This window comes from Prosopis cineraria, unplaced genomic scaffold, assembly GCF_029017545.1.
Source record: "Prosopis cineraria cultivar Desert tree isolate PC_DT_omini unplaced genomic scaffold, ASM2901754v1 PC4, whole genome shotgun sequence".
Lineage (NCBI taxonomy): Eukaryota > Viridiplantae > Streptophyta > Magnoliopsida > Fabales > Fabaceae > Prosopis > Prosopis cineraria.
This window is the reverse complement of record NW_026555335.1, coordinates 5,766,328-5,786,856: the sequence shown is the minus strand read 5'-3', so window position 1 is coordinate 5,786,856 and position 20,529 is coordinate 5,766,328. Positions and strand designations below refer to the sequence as shown.

Sequence of the window (20,529 nt, the reverse complement as noted above, 5' to 3'; positions counted from 1 at the left end):
TGAATACTCTCTCCCCCTCTTAGATATAAATATTTTCTACAATTTACTTTGATCTTTTTTTTTTTGCCATCATTTTGATCTTAAATATAAGAGTTATTATAATATTTTAATTTTAAATTGGACAATTACGAGTTTGATGATAAAATATTTTTTAACTTAAATAAAGTGATTTCATAAGTCATAACCTTATTCAATTAAACTTCAAACACAATTTAAATGATTTTAGCACCAATGAATTCTAAATTGATCTCCGAGTTAAATAATGATTTAATAACTCACTTCAACTAAATTTTCATTATAATTGAATTGTTTTCAGGTCTAGAAAATTTTAAATTGGCACCAAATAAGTTTGTTGCAGGGTGCATTTTAAAAATGGACATTCTAGTCAAAGTGTTGTTTTTAAAATACAAAAATTGACTGCGATCTTAAAACTTGATTTCCTAATTTGAAAGTCTTGACTCTTGATACATTATTTGTTGTATTTGGAGGTCCTTATTTATGATCTTCCCAATAATAAAATTTAAAAAAATTAATAATCTATTTTTATATTAAATAAAATAAGCCCTAAAAAGTCATTAACTTTTTCTAAATTATAGGAGGAGTACTGTTTTCATTTTTTTTTCTTTCACAATTCTGTCCTCACCAAGAACAAAGTCCCAACAAGAATTGGGAATGTGGGACAACTCAAACTATATGCATTGAAAAAAAATATGCTTGGGTTATTATAGGTTTAACCTATTTGAGAGCTGTACGGACTACAGACTGAGGTAGGTGGCGTCCCATTCCCATCAAAAGACTCGCTCCCCACCTCTCCTCATTTCATCTTCTTTTCCTTCCTCCTCACCATCTCTAAATCGGCCCCCTCAATTTTTTCATTTTAAAAAAATATATTTCCAAATTCTCTAAAAAGCCAATTTTTTGTTTACAGATTTTATTAATAGTAAAATTAATTTTACTCCTTTTTTATTTTCTTATTTTATTATGTCTTTAAGGTCTCCTGCTCTTCGGTCAAAAAAAAAAAAAAGGTCTCCTGCTTGCCAACCCCTTTCCCTTTTATGATGATATTTCTAATTAGTTTGAGCAGTTGCCGGGATAGCTTTTGCCATTCATTATTTTAATTATTTTATTATTTTTAAAAAATTAAAATAATATTATAATAAATCATTAATGACCAGCGAAAGCTTATAATATTATTTTAAAATTTTATGATATATTTACTTATCCCACCTTTTTAAAATACTCTCACATTAAATTGTTTTTATAAACTATTCAAAGTAACTTCTTAAAATAATTATTTTTTTTATTTTTATTATTTTAAAAGTTTAAACAAACATGATAAAAATTTACAAAATAAATTTTTTAAAAATTAAGTAATTTTTTATGAAATAAGCTAAAACAAATGGCCCTAAAAAGCTAATTTTAAGTATCTTTTAAAAATAATCTAATACAATAGATAAGAAAAGGTGTTTTAAATATGTGAAATACACAGAGATATTATAAAATTTAAAAATAATATAATAATAAATTATTTTTATAAAATAAAAATTAAGGAAAATATTGTGAATTTAAAAATAAATAATAAATAATTATTTATTATTGTTGTAATCAAACATGTGATAACATGCAAAATCCCTTATTCTGGAAGATAAATATTTTTTTATAAAATATCTAAACTATTTAAAAATTATTTATTTTTTAATCTTAAATAATTGGGTGCCTTATCTTTCCCATTTAGATTATAATTACTTCTCCCGTTAAAAAATAAAGGTATTTTTAATCTAATTTTTTTTCAACAAATTAGTTAACTTTTTTTAAACTATAACTATCTCCATATGTTTACTATTATTTAATACATTGCTTCACTTAAAAGTAAATATGAAGTAATTTATTTATTAAGAATATTTTTTAAAATATATTAATTATACCTCAAAATACTGATAATATCTTATATTTTTAACAGAAGGGGTATGTTATGGAAACCAAAACAATATTTTAAATTCTTTTTATTTTCATACAATATTTTTTCCAGTTTAAAAAGCAAGTGGAAAACATGTTGCCTGTAATTCATTACTTTGTGTCTTTGTTGATTGCTTGATCCCCAAAAGAATCTATTCTTTAAAATTAATATAAATAAAAATATATTAAATGAATACTATTCAAAGTATATTTGAATAATTAATTTAAAAAAATAAAAATTTTTAATATTAAATAAGCTCACTCATGTTATAATTGACTATCCAGAATGCGTCTGGATAATTAATTTGTAAAACTATAAATTTTTAATATTTTATTAGTTACTCTATACTAATTTTATACTGTTTAATGAGCATAATAGGATAAAAATTTAAATCTAATAAAAAAAACTTTAATTCTAACCAATCCGAAAGTCACTAGCACCCTAATGCTTATCCCTTAGTGAGCTTAGAAGCCCTGTAAATTTAATATTAAAACTTTTTTATAAATTTATATTTTAATCAATACAATACAAAAAATATCTTGGCGTTATTATTTAGGCTTAAAATGAAATATCAACTCAAGATCAATGATTGATAAAACTAAAATGGCAAGTCCAATACTTAAGTGAGGATAAGGCTCTTTCTGTTTTCAGAATAATTGTCACGTCACCCACATATTTAGCATGACCTTTAAGACTTAAAATGATTGGATGTTGAAGACTATTGAATGAATATAAAATTATTATCTAACGTGTTATGAATTTCGCAGATCGTGCTTAATGACCATGGATACTTGGCATACAAGTTTTGGATTCTTCAGGAGCAATAATCTCACACATATGGTTATAAAATAGACTAAACTAACAATAAAGAAAGATATAAAATACGCACCATTTGTGTATGAACAATCTCAAAGGTTATTTTTCCATTGAATTTATCTTGTATTTAGCAGTTAGAATTAGGTTTTTAGTTTATCAATTTGTAATTATTACAATTTTGTACTTAGCTTTCACTAACCAAACACACTTTTTATACAAATTTATTTACATCTTTATGTTTGGGTGAATTAAAGTAAAGAAACACTAGAATCTTATATTTATTTTTGAGATTTTACATCTTTGACATGTGTAATTTTATTGTTCAAATATGACATCCAACTTGTGAATAACAACTATTATTTTTATTTAAAAATATAAGTTATTTTTAACTAAATTTTACTTTTTAATAAGATAATTACTTATTTTTAAATTAATATATATTTTCATATTTATATATATTTATATGCTAAAATAAATATAAAATAATTTATTTAATATGAACATTTTAAAAAAATTAAAATATTTTATATTTTTTAACATTTAATTTTATAAAAAATACCTTAGACGAAATACATTAAATGAAAGGCCAAAACCAGCTAACTACCTAATGTGAACGCATAAGCACCTGGAGATAAGGGTGAGTAAAATCGAACTGAAATCAAAAATTAAATTGAATTGAATCAAATTTTATATATTTGATTCGGTCTATTTGATTTTTCGGTTCGATTTGATTTTTTTATTTTAAATATTTTGATTGATTAGTTTGATTTGGTTAGTAAAATTTAAAATTGAATAGACCGAACCGACCAAATTACATATACTTTATTAATTTATAAATTATATTTAATTTATAAATTATTTTATTTTTATTTTTATTTTTTATTTTAATAAAGAATAAAAAATAATAACATCACTTGAAACCCCATTTCAATCAGTCATTCTCGTCAGTAGGTGTTGTGAATGGATTATGGGGTCATTATTTGACCATTGATGTTTATTTGTGGTTATTTATTTGATTATCCATTATTTTATAATATTTGAGCTTTATGTCATATGGGTATAATTAAAATGGGCTCATATTGAAAAAAATGAATAGAAAAAAGGCCTAATTTTATAGTGTTGTTTGTTTTAATACTTAAAAAATAGGCCCAATTTTAATAGTCAAATATGAAACTGAAAAACCAAATTAACCGACGGTCCTTGTTCGGTTTGATTGGCTTATTCAGTTCGATTCGGTTTTTATTTTCAGTATTATTCGATCGATCGATTCTGCATATTTTGAGACTGAATCGACCGATGCTCACCCCTACCTGGAGATTGAAGAGGTTGCTGCTTTTTTTTTTTTTTTGGTGGAGGAAAAAAATGTACGCCTGATGTTAGGACTAGGGCTGACGTCAGAGCAGGGCCGTTTCTGAGATGGATGATCTTGTACCGTTCCTTCAGTATCCCGACACCCCCACGTGTTTCATGTTTCCGTTTAAATTTTATATTTTTTTAAAAAAGTGAGCTTTCATTACTCTAATCAGCAACTCCCTCCGTTATCTTTTAAAAAGTTAAATATTTAAAAATATAAAATATTTTTAATTTTTTACAGTATAAATATTATTTTGTAAAAGTGTCTTAAAAATTATAAGATATTTTTGAATAGTTGAATGTTAAAAAATATAAAAAAATTTATTTTTAATCTTTTAATGTGTAATTATTGTTCTTTTTTTTAAAGTGTCCCTATTAATAAATGACTTTATATTTATTACTGAATATTTAATAAGGGTAAATATAAAAAGATATGATTAATTTAAAAGTAGATAATTACTTTATTATGAGTTAAAAATTCAGTTAAAAATATTTTATATTTTTTAACAAAAAAAGTAATTCATAATTCTATAATATTTTCAAAAAATCTTTTCAAAAATACATTTATTTAATGATTTTCCGCTCGACCCTTAATAAATGATCTTTTCTAAAACATCCCGACGGGATTATATCTTTTCCTGGTCTTGCTGATAATTTCTTACGTATCCATGAATACTATAATTGGAAATTTAAAATTGATAATACGCATATTAATGCAATTAATAAGAAATGAAAGCAATAAAATATAATTAAGTCACCACGTTGTGAAGGAAGTAAAATGCGAATAAAAGACATTGCAAATAGAATAAATGTTCTCTTGTTTTAAAATGTCTTTTTAGAAAGAAAATTATTTATCTTTTCAAATTTTTAAAATACTATTTAATTGTACTTTTGATATTATAAGAATTTTATAAAATATCACCTTTTAAATTATAAGACATCATTAATTGCAGTGGAAGTGAAGGGGAGATTGGGATTGTTTGTGTGGGGGCTGTGTAGTCGGGAAGCGGTTCGTACTTGTACGCCGTGATTTAATTAATTCATCGGCGCTGGTTAAAAAAAAAAAAACATAATATTATTCTCTCTATTTTTATATATAAATTTTTTTATTTTTTAAATATAAAAAATTATTAGTATTTTTTAATGAATGGATCATTATATATTATTAAATTAAAAAATAAGTATTCTCATTAATTTACTTTAAAAAATATTTATTTTTATTGAATAAAATTAAAATATTATTGTGATTTTAATTAGATAATTAAATTTTTATTATTTTGCGTGATTTGCTTAAAAAAAATTTATATATAGGTACGGAGAGAGTAGTTCTAATAGTTTGGTTGGGTTTTATTTTTAATCTCTATAATTTCTTTCAATATTTTTAATATTTATAGAAATTAAAAACATTAAAAAAACTAAAACTATAAAAATTTGAAAAACAAATATTATTTAATTTTTTTGAAACTATAAAGAATAGAAACACTGGAAAGAATTATAAAAATTAAAAGCAAGATGTAATAAAATTATAAATATCGATAATTATATTTTTTTTATTAAAAAATACGCTTATCCGTATAAAAACTTAATTCAGATTAATGATCGCAGCACAACAAAAGACCCAGACGCAGCCAGTATTAGTGATTTTGTATGACTTCACCAGGCATCGAGTATCCGAGCCTATCGGTAATATTGTTAGAAATTTGACATATTTAAATCTATAATACCAAAATGCACGAGGAATTAGTAGAGCCTTTCGCAGTCTCGCCGACCAATTTCTCACGTGCCCATATGATAAATTTCTTCCTCTCCGTATCCACGCTGCAATAAATGAGGCTCGACTTGTTGGGAATACTTCAACATAAACGCGCTAGTCCTTACTTTTGGCGACACAACCTTCCTCCTTTTCAATGTCTCGTTAAAATTTTAAAAATAATTAATTTATTAACATGATTGTTCGGGCTCAAATATAATTTTTGTCTCGAGACAAATTATTTGGGTTAAAAGAATAATTTTAGACTAAATTTATCAAGATATTCTAGAGAGAAAAAAAAGTCATGCAAAGACTTCATTGCATCAGTTGGCAAAGAGGAAAATTTGTCATAAAAGCATAGAGTTATAAGAACATTGTCAGTTTATGCCTATAAAAGAAAAAATTACCCCACACATATGGGTCTACACAATTTGTTTGAATTTTTAGATAATAGTTTATTGTTGTTGTTGTTGTTGCAATGAAAAAAATTGCAAAGTTATACATTTGCAATAATTTTATAGGAATAATTACCCTTTTTTAATAAACATGAAATTGATTAAATTTGCCTTGCATTAAAAATGAAATGGGTTTAACAAAAAAATAAAAATCGAATGGAGTATGTTTTTTCTTAATGGTGGAGTATTGCATCAAAATTCATAAGCAGAGTTAGTAAAATGGCCGGACCTATCAAGCCAACTTGTTTAAACCCTAAAAAAAAGTAAGGGTCAACTAGCTGAATTAGAGAAAAATGAATTTCAAACTTAAAAGAGCTAGCTCTAATGGATCAAGAAACAAATTGGCTCCCTTTTATCTTTTATCTTTTTTGAAAATCAAGTGGATAAATACAAAATAAAAAAAATCAAGTGCTTTTAATACTTATATTGTCATATTGTTAACAACAATCACTTTTGATGATGCATTTGATGCATGTTTTAAATACTTTGTTAATTAAGTTTGTTAGTTTTTAATCTTGTTTTACTTTATTAGTATCTAAGTGACTGTTTCTTTAATCCTTGACAATTTACAACATAGAATTGTCAAGATATTTATATTAGTATAGATGGTTATTTTATGGAGAAATTTGAATTGGAAAATTCTTAAGTAAACCAATATTAAATCTTATAATGAGAAAGAATTAGATATTCTGTTGGAAGGAATAATTAACTTGGATTTCTAATTTTTTTAAGGATGACTGTTGATATTATTAGTATATCAATCATTGACATGACTAATGAATATATTTTTAATATTGGTTCACATATTTTAATAAAATATTGAAATTCCTCTAGTTTAGATAATTTTAAGTTAATTGTTTATATTTGTAATTGGTTGTATGGTTTTGATAGTGCTGCTAAGATATTAGATTTGGATATTTAAATGCATTTGTTGTGAATTCACTTAAATTTATTTTTTATACTTAATTTCAAATGTAATAACTTTTTTTAAAATAAAAATGTGTTTATTAAATTTTTAAATAAAAAATAAAAAATAATAATATCTAGGTCGAGGCCGCAGGGTGAGCCTTATGAACCTGAGATTTAAGACCGGGCTTCGAAAACAAAAACCCCAAGACATTTCCGAGCGATGGGCTCTCTATCAAAAGCTCCCCCAGACACCACATATGTAAAATTTAAAGAAACAAACCATGCTTTGCAAATGCCGTGATATTTTCTTTGGACCTTCCATGCCATAATATCAGAATAAGCATCAACTTCACAGTAATACACAATTAAAACACTTCTGACCAAATATCTCTCTCCTCTCCCAAGATGCATCCAATATATTGGGACCAGGGACAGTGAAATTGTGAACAGAATACTGGCCGAAGAAGGAAAAGAAATTGTGAACAGAACCTTACAGGTGTAAAAACGCTGAAACATATTTAATTTAAATATTCAAGGACGTGAATAAAATTGGGGCGTTTCCTGTCGTCCACATGTACTCAGGCCCACAGCCACTCTAATCCAATCAGTATCAGTAATCGCATATCAATTTTCCTAATTTTATCTTTTGTTAACAAAATAAAAATTTAACATTTAACGGCTTTAAATAGCGCTCTATGGTTCTCCCACCCATGCATCCAGCATCCAAGGCTCTCCCCTTCTCTCTGAAATATTTCCAGCCAACCCACTCGCTGCTTGTAGTTGTTGAGAAAGTCAGCCATGGCCGGCATCATTAAGGCTATTCTGAACCAAGGTGGTGAGCACGAGCACAACCCATTGACCCTCTCCGACGAGCAAATCCTCGACCAAATTTACACTACCCATGTTCACTCTGATGCCAAGTTTGATGTCGCCCCTCTTTTCAATCTCGTTGAGAACATCCTTCAGCGTTCCACCCACATTGTTGACAACGTCGTCCAGGTCTACTGCTCTGCTCTTTCGTTTTGGGGTTTTGCCTTGTTTTTGTCTTCTGGGTCCATTTCTGTTTGTTTCAGTAACTAAGGGAGCTGGTCTTGGCAATTACAGGGACAAACTGGAAGCCCAGAGCATATCGAGGACAAGATTCCCCCAGCCAGCTTCTTCTCACCTCTGTGCACTCTCAAGCAGATTTCGTCTGAGGTTCCATTCTCTATCCAACTTCTCTGCAACTTGTTAAATTGCGGAACATGATAAACATGGAAGGCGCACTAATATAACGTCTACTGTTATGATAAATTTATGCCGAGAGGCAAATGCCATCAGGCCGTTGTTACTTGTTAAGTATAGCCTCGTACTCGGTGCTCACCAAAGAAGAGATCTCCTTCACGATGTTCTAAAAAAAACTTTTATCTGCATTTTTAACCCTTTATCCATAAGGTTATTATCAGATCTATCTAAAAAGGAAGGAAAGCATAGAAGTCAAGAAAATGTGAAATATCTCTCCTTGGCCACAAGTTTTTGGGCATTCTGTTTACCCATATCTTACACTCTGTAAACAAAACAGAGGATATACTCTCTTCTCACTGCATTTATGTTTTCACCGCTGTGTCAATGGAAGATAGCTCTGCTCTCGTGTGCGATATCTGTTAACAAACATGTAGTTACTAAGTTTGCAAGTTATTTGTGGAATGGTGCGTGTGCGTGTGTGTGCGCAGATGTCATGCAAGCCTCCTGGTGAGGACGTAGCTCACAAAACCACGCTCTCCATCCTGAACAAGCTCTCTAGCTATAACTGGGACGCGAAAGCAGTGCTTACTCTGGCCGCTTTTGCTCTGGAATATGGTGAGTTCTGGCTTCTTGCTCAGCTTCAAAATCAGCCCCTGGAGCCGATAGCTAAGTCGGTGGCCATACTGAAGCGAGTTCCCACTCTCGCTAGGCCCCAAGCCATCCGAAAGCACCGCCAAGCCATTGTTGAGATTAATAACCTCATCAAGGCGACTTTGCAAGTCATTGAGGTCATCTTCGAGCTCGAGAGCCTCTCCTCTTATGACACCAAGGATGTTCCTGCCTTGGTACCTGCCTTGGAGCAAGTCCCTGTTGATGTCTATTGGTCTATTGTCACCATAGTCGCTATTGTTACTCAAATTGATTGCCTCACCACTGAGTCGTGAGTACATCTTTACTATTGCTCTATACATTTCATTTTCCCCCATTCTTTGAACCTGTTTGCCTAACCTAGTTTCATTGCCATGGCTTCTTCAGGGAGCACAGGCAGGAGCTGTCGCATTTTGGTCAGAAGATTAACATTATACTCAGCAAATTGAGGAAGCAAGTTTCACTGTGCCGCAAACAGATAGGTAATTATTTCATTGATGTGTTCCTTGAAAGTGTGCTCCCCTTTCGGAAATGCTGAGAACTTATTATTTTTTGGGTGATTTTTCAGATGAGGCAAACTATATCAAGATCACGAGGAAGATGTTCCAAACACCAACTGAAATTATGGAGGTGTTTAAGGTGTTGCTTTTTTGGAAGGATGTTCCTCAGACCCCCATCTACGACGGTGCTACTAAAACACTGGTCCGTCACTTGTTTCTTTGTGTCTCATGCTTTCTTATCTTATAAGAAACCCAACAAAACTTCTCAAGACTAGAACTTCTAATAGGACATTGCTATCTCTTTAACTGAGTCTTGACATGCCAAGTAAGTTGGCGTAATTGTCAAAGTGGGACGCTTTATAAGTGTAAGAAAATTGTCACAATGAACCACACTTTAAAGGTATCAATTGTCACAGTGAATTCCATTAACAAGAAATAGAGTGAGCCAGCGCCACGGGGAAAGGATTAGGATGTGGGTGAAAATGTGCCTTTTTGCTAACTAGTAGGTCGGGTTAGCCTTGATTTTGGACTCAATTGGTTGATTGAACAGGTCAACTTTGACGTGCTGAGAAAGAAGAACGTGTTCTTGTTCGTTTCGACCTTGGACGTCACGGAGGAAGATATTTCGATTCTGAGGGCAATTTACGAAAAAACTAAGACAGAAAACCACTACAAGATTGTTTGGGTTCCCGTCGTGGAAGAATGGAACGATCAGTTGAGAAAGAAGTTCGAGTTTCTCAAGACTAAGATGCCTTGGTTCGTGCTGCACCATTTTGGAACTATCAAGGGGTTCAAGTACATTAGAGAGGAATGGCATTTCAAGAAGCAGTCTATGGTTGTGGTATTGAACCCTCAAGGCAAGATTCTGCATTCCAACGCCTACCACTTGATTCAGGTTTGGGGTCTCGAGGCCTTCCCTTTCACTACCAAGGAAGAAGAAAGGCTCACCCATGAAGCAAGCTGGGTTGCCAACCTCTTCCCCAACCATCCAAAGGCCCCTGCATTGGTAAGCACATTTGCATGTTTAGTTGTTCAGAAGCTTTGTTGTATACAGTATGTTGATGATGTTTTGTACGGTGTACACAGCTTAAGCAAGACAACAAGTATATCTTCTTTTATGGAGGCAAGGACAAAGAGTGGATCCAACAGTTCACTAAGTATGCAGGGACCCTCGCAAATGACGCGACCATTAAGGAGGCAAGGATTTCGATTGAGCTGTTCTGTGTGGAGAACGAGCACCAGAGCGTGATAAGCAAATTCTGGAGTGGGATAGAGAGCTTGTTTGTAACAAAAATGCACAAGACCACGAACGCAGTGACTCAAGAGGTTCAGAAGATGCTGTCGTACAAGAACGAGAGCGGGTGGGCTCTTCTTACAAAGGGTCGACGGTGGTGGTCGCCGGTCACGGCACCACCATTCTGAAGACCATGGCTGAGTTCGACAAATGGAAGGAGCTGGTGGTGAAGAAGGGGTTCGAGGTAGGGTTCAAGGAGCACCACCAGACGGTGGTGAAGACCATCCACAGGTGCACCTACCTCGAGATTCCCAACGTTGCTGGAAAGATACCTGAGATTATCAAGTGCCCAGAATGTGATCGCACTATGAACGTGTTCATCAGCTATAAGTGTTGCCACAACGAGGGCTCTGCTTGAGCCGGATCCCCTGCACAGAGCAGTTTAGCGCTATGAAGAGAATCACGAGCCACACGACTCACGTTCCATTAATTCTCTATCCTTATGTCTTCCCTTTTGTTTACCACTGCCTGACATAGGCAGTGTTGTTATGAGCACTAGGTTTTAGTTTCTACTATGGTTTTCAGTATGTTCCGTTAAGAGTCAGAGACATGAATCCCTGCTAATTAAGAGCGATCTACTAAATGAATTAATGGTATTTCTATCGATAGCATGTTGCAAGTGTTTTGATGTGTGTTTCTGGTGTTGGATTTATTCTCCACTGAAATATGTGAAGCTTTGCTCTGCTAGGCTCTAGTTTCTTCAAGATCAGTTCAGGTCGGTCAATCGGGGTAAGTATGCAAATGTAACTGCCTCCGTTTGATTTCAATCTTGTTTGAAACCTGTTGCTTAAAATCCTATTCTATGTCCCTCGGCAATGGACTCGAAAGTTAAGGGGAAAATGAAAATGCTTTTGACTCTGAAAGCATCATTATATGAATAATGAATCATTACCGTTGATGATTCAAACCGCGATTTAAATTACCATGCCTTTGTAGTAATAAATGGCCGTACATAAGTAAATCTCCAGGGGCGACTAAAGATATATTTTATGGAAAGATGATTTTTGCGTCCAGGAACATCTGTTATCTTTTTAACTGCCACGTAATACACGTGGCTTTTTTTTTTTTTAATATAAGATCATAGTAAAACCATGTGAGAAGACTAAAATTAAAAATTCAGGTCATGTAAGAGGCCAATAGGCTTCTATAGTCTGCTGATAGTCGTCTGTCAAAAAAAAAAAAAAAAAATTTTAAAATGATCTCTTAAAATTGTGTGGGCTAGAAGATCGACGTACTGATATGTATGATGCTTTTATGATTTAAAGATGATGTCTTCTAAAGGTTTTTGGAAATGATTTTTTTCCTCCAGAAAATGATAGTTTTAATTTTCTCTATAAAATTAATGATGCCAGTTGTATAGGATTACGTTGAGTTCATTACTCAGGGTTAAAACATTTAATTAAGATTTATTATTCATGTAAATCATAAATACTTTTAATTTGGAGCACTTGTAACAATGGGTCTACGATAGTTTATGAACATGTGCTGTCAAAATGGTGATAAAAGGTGAGGTTTAATTTGGTTTTAATTGAAAAATGAATCGAGCTAAACTGATTGGGTCATACAAAAAATAACATTTGATCGGATTTTATTAAAGTTAGTATAAGTGATTTGATTCAATTTGATTTGTATATGGATCAAGTGTGTGTTTAAATTAAAAAATTAGCAATTGAGGTTAGAATCAACTAATATTAACAAATTGATGTTAAAAGAAAAATCTGTGACTTTATCATAATTTATATTTAAATTTATTCTATTTAAAAGTTAGTTGAACAAAATAAAATTTGTTTGAATAATTTAATTCAAATGACAATTAAAATATAATATGAAAAAATATATAAATTTTATTATATATAAATATATTTTGTAACTCATTTGATATTTTTAAGAAAAATAGTAACTTTAAATTACAAATTTTTTAAAAAGAGAGAATTTAAAAATATAAAAAAAAATTGGTAAATCAAAAATAATAACTTTTAAGCAAAAAGGTAGAATGGAATGCTAAAATAAATTTATAAATTATAAATTAATTATTAATTACTAATATTCTTTTGATATAAAATATAATAATAAAACTTTGAATATTATAAAATTAAAATAATACTCCCTCCATCCTAAATTGTAAGACACTTTTAGATAAAATTTTACATATTAATAAAGCTCATTAAATATAATTTACAACTTTATTTTTTTCAAGACAAAGATATAAACTTTTACAAATGTCATTCATTTAATACTTTAATAAAAAATATTGAAGAAAGAGAATATATGATAAAGGTAATATTAAAAAGGTATAATTAATAAAATATTATTTTTAAGTGTCTTATATTTTATAACGTTAAATTTTCTCTAAAAGTGTCTTATAATTTAGGATGAAAGGAGTACAATTTAATTGTTAGACTTTTATAAAACATACGTAAACAATCTCACATGATTAGTTTTATATATAATCTTTTATTCTTTTACAAAAATAAATTAAAAAATTACACAGTTGATTCCTCCTTCAATTCTGTTTTTTTTTTCTAAATAAAAAAAATCTAACATAGGCTTCCCCCTTTTAAATCTAAGAAGATTGCAAAAATAAAGATGTTTGTATTTTGCTAATTGGAGAGGAGGAAAGAGAAGACTGATAAAAATTTTACATTTTTTTGCCTTGAATAATCTGTAATGCACTTCAGAAACTAAAATTTTAAGCTTTTATATGAATGAGCTTTTTAAGTAAAAGCTCCTTTATATTTTTTTTTTAATCCAAACATATATTTAAATTATCCGGTAGACTTTTTTCCCACCAAATTAAGGGTGATTGGGGGGTTTTGGAGAAAAGGGAAAGGAAATGCCTCATTTGATTAAAAAAATTTGAAGAGAAAGAGAATCAAAATCACTCTTCCTCTCCCCTCATTATGGTTTCCTTTTTTTTTTTTTGGGCCAACGTTATGGTTACCTTTAAATTGGAGTTTTTTTTTGCTAAATTTTTTGACTGATTTATCCTTCTTAATTTTGTTATATTCCACAGTTGCCCACAGGTGAAAAATAAAAGATACGCACTCTGCATCTAGATTCTCCGACGGTTTGCTTGTTGCTCTTGCCGTTTGTAATTCCAACATTGTCTAGCTCGTTCTCATGCTGTCCTCGCGTTTCTAGATTTGGCTACAGTGATTCACCAATAAAACTTCAAAGCAGAGGATTGCAATTGGCAGGAAAACCAGAAGCAGGAGGTAAAGAAAGAGAAAGTAGTGGCCACACTTGTGTCGCTGATATATCAGTTGACGTTGCTTCACTCGGTGAAGTTCGTGAAAATTCGAAGAACCCCGTCTTCAGTCATACTTGTGCAGCAGCACGTGAGAAAAACTTCTTTAAATAATTTTGTTTATATTTTTGTTTAAATAATACTGCTGTCTTTTGGTGTTCAAGCTCATAATCATCACCTTTTTAAAATTTAAAAAACACTTTCTTTATTCTAATCACTCATTATGGGCGATAATCTTGACTTAATGTTAAGATTTTATAAATATTTTTTTATAATTATTTTAAAGATAATTAAGTTGAGCTGAACTCTATTTTTTAAATTTACAGTTTGAATGTAAATAATAATCAAATTAGTTAATAACTAGCTGTTTTAGTACAACACCACCTCTAATTACATGAACGAGGACTAAAATTTGAACCTTGCATGAGTGTATGCACGCATGTAAAAAATTGATTACTTTAAAAACAAAAGTAAAGAATTATACGTTTACAAGAAGAATAATAATACTGAACAATTTTTAAATAAACTGAGTGTGTCATGTTATTTGTTTGTTCAATTAGAATGATCTAAGTCATTTAAATAAAATTTTAATATTATTTTAATTAATTTTATTTTTATTACAGAATATATATTTAATTTTTTTATCTAAATTAATTTATATTTAATCATATTTTTATTGAATTTCTCCAACAATGCAAGAAAAAAAAAATCGGGAGCATACGATTAAATGAGGGTCTGTTCAAGTGAATATTCCTCCTCCTCCTCCTTTTTTTTTTTTAAAAGATAGGGGAATGTGCTAAGGAGTGATACGATGTTTGATGAGTTTCCTGTATTAAAAATTACGCAAAGTGAATTTCAATTGCTTTTTTTTTTTTTTGGGGGCAAGGGGAGCTACCGACCCAGCTCAGATTGTTTCAAGCTTTCAGTTGATGACCTTCTCTATTTTTTTTTTCTTTGCCTTTTTTAAATATTAGAATTTTGAACATATTTTCACTATTTTGTGATGTAATCACTCCCAATTCTATACGAGCCACTTTTAAAATGAAGTGATAATGTTTTATTAGTTATTTTGTATAAAAAGATGGATAATCATTAACTTTTTTTTATTTTACCCTCAAACGTATTTTTATGAATAGTGTGAAAGGTTGTACATGGGGGAGAAAATAGTTTTTTTGTTAACACATTTGACGAGGATAAACTAAAAATTTATTTTATTTTAAAACAACATCAATATAAATTTCTTCCACTTTTTGAGCCTGTTTTTTTCCCCCTGCGTGAGCTCGGGATCTCATATCTTTGATAATTGAGGGCACATTTTTAATGAGAATATCTAATTTACAATTTTAACCCCCATTTTGCTTATCAATATTTATATTATAAAAAAAGATCCTTTATTGTAATTTCAACAATCAGAATGGATTCTGAAAAATTGTCAAAAAATATTTAATTTTATTAAAATTAATTTTAAAAAATATTATTCAAACATCATCACACTCTGTTAATTAAATTTTTTTATAAGCAATTTTTTTATTGAAAGCTAAACATAATGTTCGTTGAAAATGTACTTCTCTTGTATAAGGGTAAAGAGAGGAGATTAGTTTTGATTCTTTTGACAGGTTATTTCACCATTTTTTTTGTTTGTTTTTTACTCATTTGTCCTTATTAAATTTGAGGAAAATTTTTTAGAAACAATCTTTTTGTCTTTTCTAGGTGGAAATGAGAATTTATTAATTTTAAGATAATATTGATAAAATTTATTTTTTTATTCTATTAAAATATATTAAAAATAATTTATAAATAAAACCTGATAGAGTAGTGATATAAAAGCTCCAATTTATTAGTCGTTGTGTTTCTTTGATGAGAATGATTCAGTTTTGTTTAGGGGAAAAAGCCCAATTCATTACTTCTAGTTCTACAAGTGATCAGGAGAGAAGTAAAACATGAAACTCATGTGATTAGTAGAGCAGAGGCAGAAAGAAAAGAAATGGGGGAGAGAGAGAGAGAGAGAGGAGGGGGGGTGGTCGCTGCCATAAAAGAGGGGGCAACCAATAATGGAGGAAGTTGTCCTTTAACTCATTCCTCTCTGCTTTAGTTTTGTCCCTTCACTCATCATAGCTACGCCCTTTCCTAAAGCTTGTCCTTCACGACTCCACAACACCCACTGGCTTTTATGAAGGCCTCTCTAGTTGAACTTCAATCACATAATGCCTCGGGTCAAAAGATGAAAAAGTAAACAGAATTGGACGGACGATGATTTCATGAATCACGATACATACACTCACCCACGCGTTCCCACCTTTCTGACACTTTCAGTGCTCTTTGAAGATGTGGCTTCTGTAAATGATCAAAGGCCCTGTGACCTATCAATGCACGCCTTTTTATTATATTTTCCCTTATCCTTCGTCCCTCCTCTTTTTTGTGGCGGACCTACCCGTCTGTACCTGCATTATAATTTGTCTTCAATATTAATATTAATTTAACATCTTTAATATATTAACATTCACTAGTCTGAGATGAATCATATTATTTATATTTCATGGATGATGAAATCTACAAATTTTATATTATATATTTGATTTGATGATATTAACATAAGATATGAAACTCAAAACAAATGGTATCTTAAAAAAATAAAAAAAAACACAAATAAATACAAATTTCAATTTTATTTGTTATGTTCTCTGTTATATTTTAAGGTTTGTGGGTTTCTTTTACTGTTCTGGCACAAACTTGAACCACCTAATCCAACTTGACCTTTCATGGACTCGTCTAATCTCTTCATATGATATGTGAGCATTGAGGGGGGGAAAAATAAATAAAAAAGAGGATATATGTGAATGGGCTGGGCATACGTGTGTTTGCGTACACATTGTTGAGATTTGAGCAGCCTATGAAAGCATTAAAGAATGTCCGGCAGATGAAGTTAGGCCCCCTTTTTCTTCGATGAGAAGTGTTTTAGCCATAAATTGTTCAGGGACCCGGGCTCGCTCCGTTTGATATCCAAGTTGCTACATCATTTTTAAAAATAATGAGGAGTTTTTAAATAATTTTCCTAGGAAACATGGTTTAGGATATCCAAAAAGATAAACACTATCTTCGCGCTGCAAACTTCCCATAAATTGAGGGAAACCGATCCCTCTTTTACAAAGTAAGACACGAAAAATCAAATCGAAATTCCCGTTTGATGTGTTGATCAGGATGACTCTGAAGCTACTGAGATTATATCATTTACAATAAGCACGGGAAGCCTAATGAATAATGCTGATACTATCAAACACTCAGAAAGCCGTTTCAGAAAACGCAATCGTCACATGAACAAAGGAACAATATAGCAGATACAATATGTGCTGTGTCATATATCATGCATCGGCCCGGCCCGGCCCATGATCTTGTTGAAGAGGACGCTTCATCTGGAGAAGATGGGACAGACCCGCTATTACATGTAAACGACTGTGGGGAACACCTGTTTTGGCAAGGGCCCTTCCTTTTTGGTCAAGAAGCACAAAGCATGGAACATACCTCACGTCATAATTAAGGAGCTGCAATAATAAAATTCCAATACAAGTCACAGCATGAAGAAGCCATGTTGAACAAGTTCCTCTTTCAGGAGGCAAATATGTAGCATGTACGCTACAAAATCAATTTATTTACAAACAACGCCATTGCCACTCAGATCAAAAACAGACCACAAAACCATATCACCATTAACTTTAGCCTTTTTATTCTTCGAAAACCCTCTAAAGAAGTTCCTACAATATGGGAGAGCAAACTTGGGAATGAATCACCCATCACTCCAAAACCAAACAGGTTATTCCGGGAACAAAAAGGAAAGGACCTTCTATGCATATAATATCTAATTGACTCACTGAAAACAAATAGTTTTAGAAGCATCACTATTGGTCAAACTCTACATATGATAGCAATAAAAATGGAGACATTCATGTCTAAAAGGACTCAATAAACTAAAGGGCATGCATCCGATAAGACGCCTAAAAATCTAATGGCTTTAGCTTTAAATAAGTGTATGATTGGATCCTCACTTGATAGACTCGGCAAACCATCTCATATGAGGAATGTGGCAGCAAAAGTTCGAATCACTACTTTTAAAAAGATGTTGCAAGAATCTTGATGGAAAACACGGACCGGACTGGGATTCAGTGAAAAAGAAAAGAAGGTTTGTTTGCAAGATACCAGGTTCCTAGGCAATGCTGACTCCCACAAACTGCAATGCTCATTCCATCCAAAGATGCAAGGAATGAACAAACCTACCTGGGAATCACAATAAACTGACACAAATATCAGTCACAAATTCTTGGTATTTTCTAAATCTTTTTTGTTCACATGATTTTTGGTGTTTTCTGGGTTTCTGGACACTGATGATGAAAAGGCAGAAGGGTAAAGTAGAATGCTGAGAAGAACAAAAGAGAAGGGTTGGAGAAATAAATCTGTTTCAGGAAATTTCAGTCTTTTTCGATTTATTTTTATTTAATCAATATTAAAATAAATTTCTTTCCAACGTTCTCAATGTCATATCAAACAAATTCATGGTGATCAACATCCTATTGCATTCCATCTCCATCCTTTCCAATAACTAAGCATGCCCTAAAGAAAAATAAGACTGAAAGTTTGCCAGAAAATGAAAGCAAAAGCTGTGCATTACTTCTGAAATCAGGCACAAAAAGAAAATTTGTGTGTTAATTTGCATGGAAAAGTCAAGATCACAATCACAATGACAATTCAAGTCAAGCGGTGACCATGCTTGAAATCCTACATCAATTTTATGATAAGTCGATAGCTTAACATCTAAAATAGAGGAAAGAAAATGGCAGGTCAGTGTATGAGACCCAAAACCTAAATTGTAAGTCTGATGTTGTTCCTTCCTAGATTTATATTTCAGTACCTACCAGAAGACAAACGGATGCATAGCATTTATTAGTGATAATTACAATACTATCCTTTCTTCAATAGAATGCCAAGTATAATGGTGAACCGATAATATTTGTAAGAAATTGGGCAATGTAAGATTAACAACACAGTAGTAATAATTACAATACTATCCTTTCTTCAATAGAATGCCAACTATAATGGTGAACCGATAATATTTGCAAGAAATTGGGCAATGTAAGATTAACAACACAGACAAATCTTTTGCAACAAAGGGTAATAACATTTAAAACAAATTTCATGGAACTTGCATGGGTTGGAGAAGCAAAGCAACAATTTTTTTTTTATCAATATACTCTACGGAGAATAAGATACCTCTGGTAGCCATTTCTCATTCTCAGCATCAGCCATGACAATGTTGAGCCAGTCAGAATTCCTTGCCTCTACCTCGGAAACAAATTTAAGTAAAGAATTGCAAAGCCTACATTTAGGCGAGTAGAACTCAATCACTGTAGCCTCCTTCCCACTGGCCAGAGCAGATGCAAGAGCTCTCTGCTCTGCCTCCCCTTGCTCAATCGTAGTCATTTGCTGCCTCCCCTTGGTTTTCTCATCCAATTGCAACGGATTGAAAGAAATCATTCGAGTACTTGAAGATTTTGAAAGTGAACTGGCAAAGTTGAAAGCGAATGATCCAAGATTTTGGATTGATTTGAATAGCCAAGGACCATCAAAGTTGCAAGTGTCAGAAGTTTTGTTACTTTGAATGACATCCCACGGCCATTTTACACAAAACACAGGTTGCTTAGGAATCAAACCCATTTCCTGCCCAGTATCAGGGACAGTTTAAAATGAATAAATGCGAATAAAAATAATGAATCCCTACTAAAACATACAACGTTAGTCCGCCCTGCACGCATAGGCAGACCAATATTACAGATCTTGGAAATACGCAAAGTTGTCATAAAAGAAAAGGCCCTAGGGTTCGCACCTTCTTCATTGCTTGCCCGAGAACAACCACAAAGGGCTGACAAATGGTAGACGGCGTCCAACGGAGTGGGGAAAGCTTCTTCGTCGACGAAGAGAAATGGATCAACCACTCTCGACTCTCGAGATTATTAACTAATATTTATTTTATTCATTTATATTATTATCTTTTTCATATTTGTGAATTTTTCATAGGGGCATATAGCTGTTCGTTTTTTATGCGCAATTTTTTTATGTTAAATATTAAGTAGTATTTCATCCATTTTAAATTATAAAATATTTTTAAAAAAATTTCATCAATTCAAAATATAAAATATTTTAATTTAAATAAAATTTTATTAATAAAATTTTTTTAATACTATCCCTCTCATATTTTTATAATGTTTTTTTATTAATGAAAGATTAAATGAAAAGTATTTTAAAATTTTATATTTTTTTGTATTCAATAAACTTTATTAACATGTAAGATTTTATCTAAAAATATTTTATAACTTAGGACGGATAGAGT

At 31.1% G+C, this 20,529-nt stretch overlaps 1 protein-coding gene and 1 pseudogene across 1 annotated transcript; one reads left to right on the top strand and one right to left on the bottom strand.

Moving 5' to 3' along the window:
* Positions 1-7,963: 7,963 nt before the first annotated feature.
* On the top strand, positions 7,964-11,510 carry LOC129308200 (protein SIEVE ELEMENT OCCLUSION B-like; annotated as a pseudogene).
* A 5,738-nt stretch (positions 11,511-17,248) lies between these two features.
* Positions 17,249-20,140, bottom strand: LOC129309569 (uncharacterized). The gene is made up of 3 exons (XM_054951181.1): positions 20,026-20,140; positions 19,413-19,859; positions 17,249-17,692 (listed from the first exon to the last, which is right to left on the bottom strand). Exons 1-3 carry the CDS (start codon positions 20,032-20,034, stop codon positions 17,513-17,515), a joined length of 636 nt encoding a protein of 211 aa, XP_054807156.1. The 5' UTR covers positions 20,035-20,140; the 3' UTR covers positions 17,249-17,512.
* Positions 20,141-20,529: the final 389 nt, after the last annotated feature.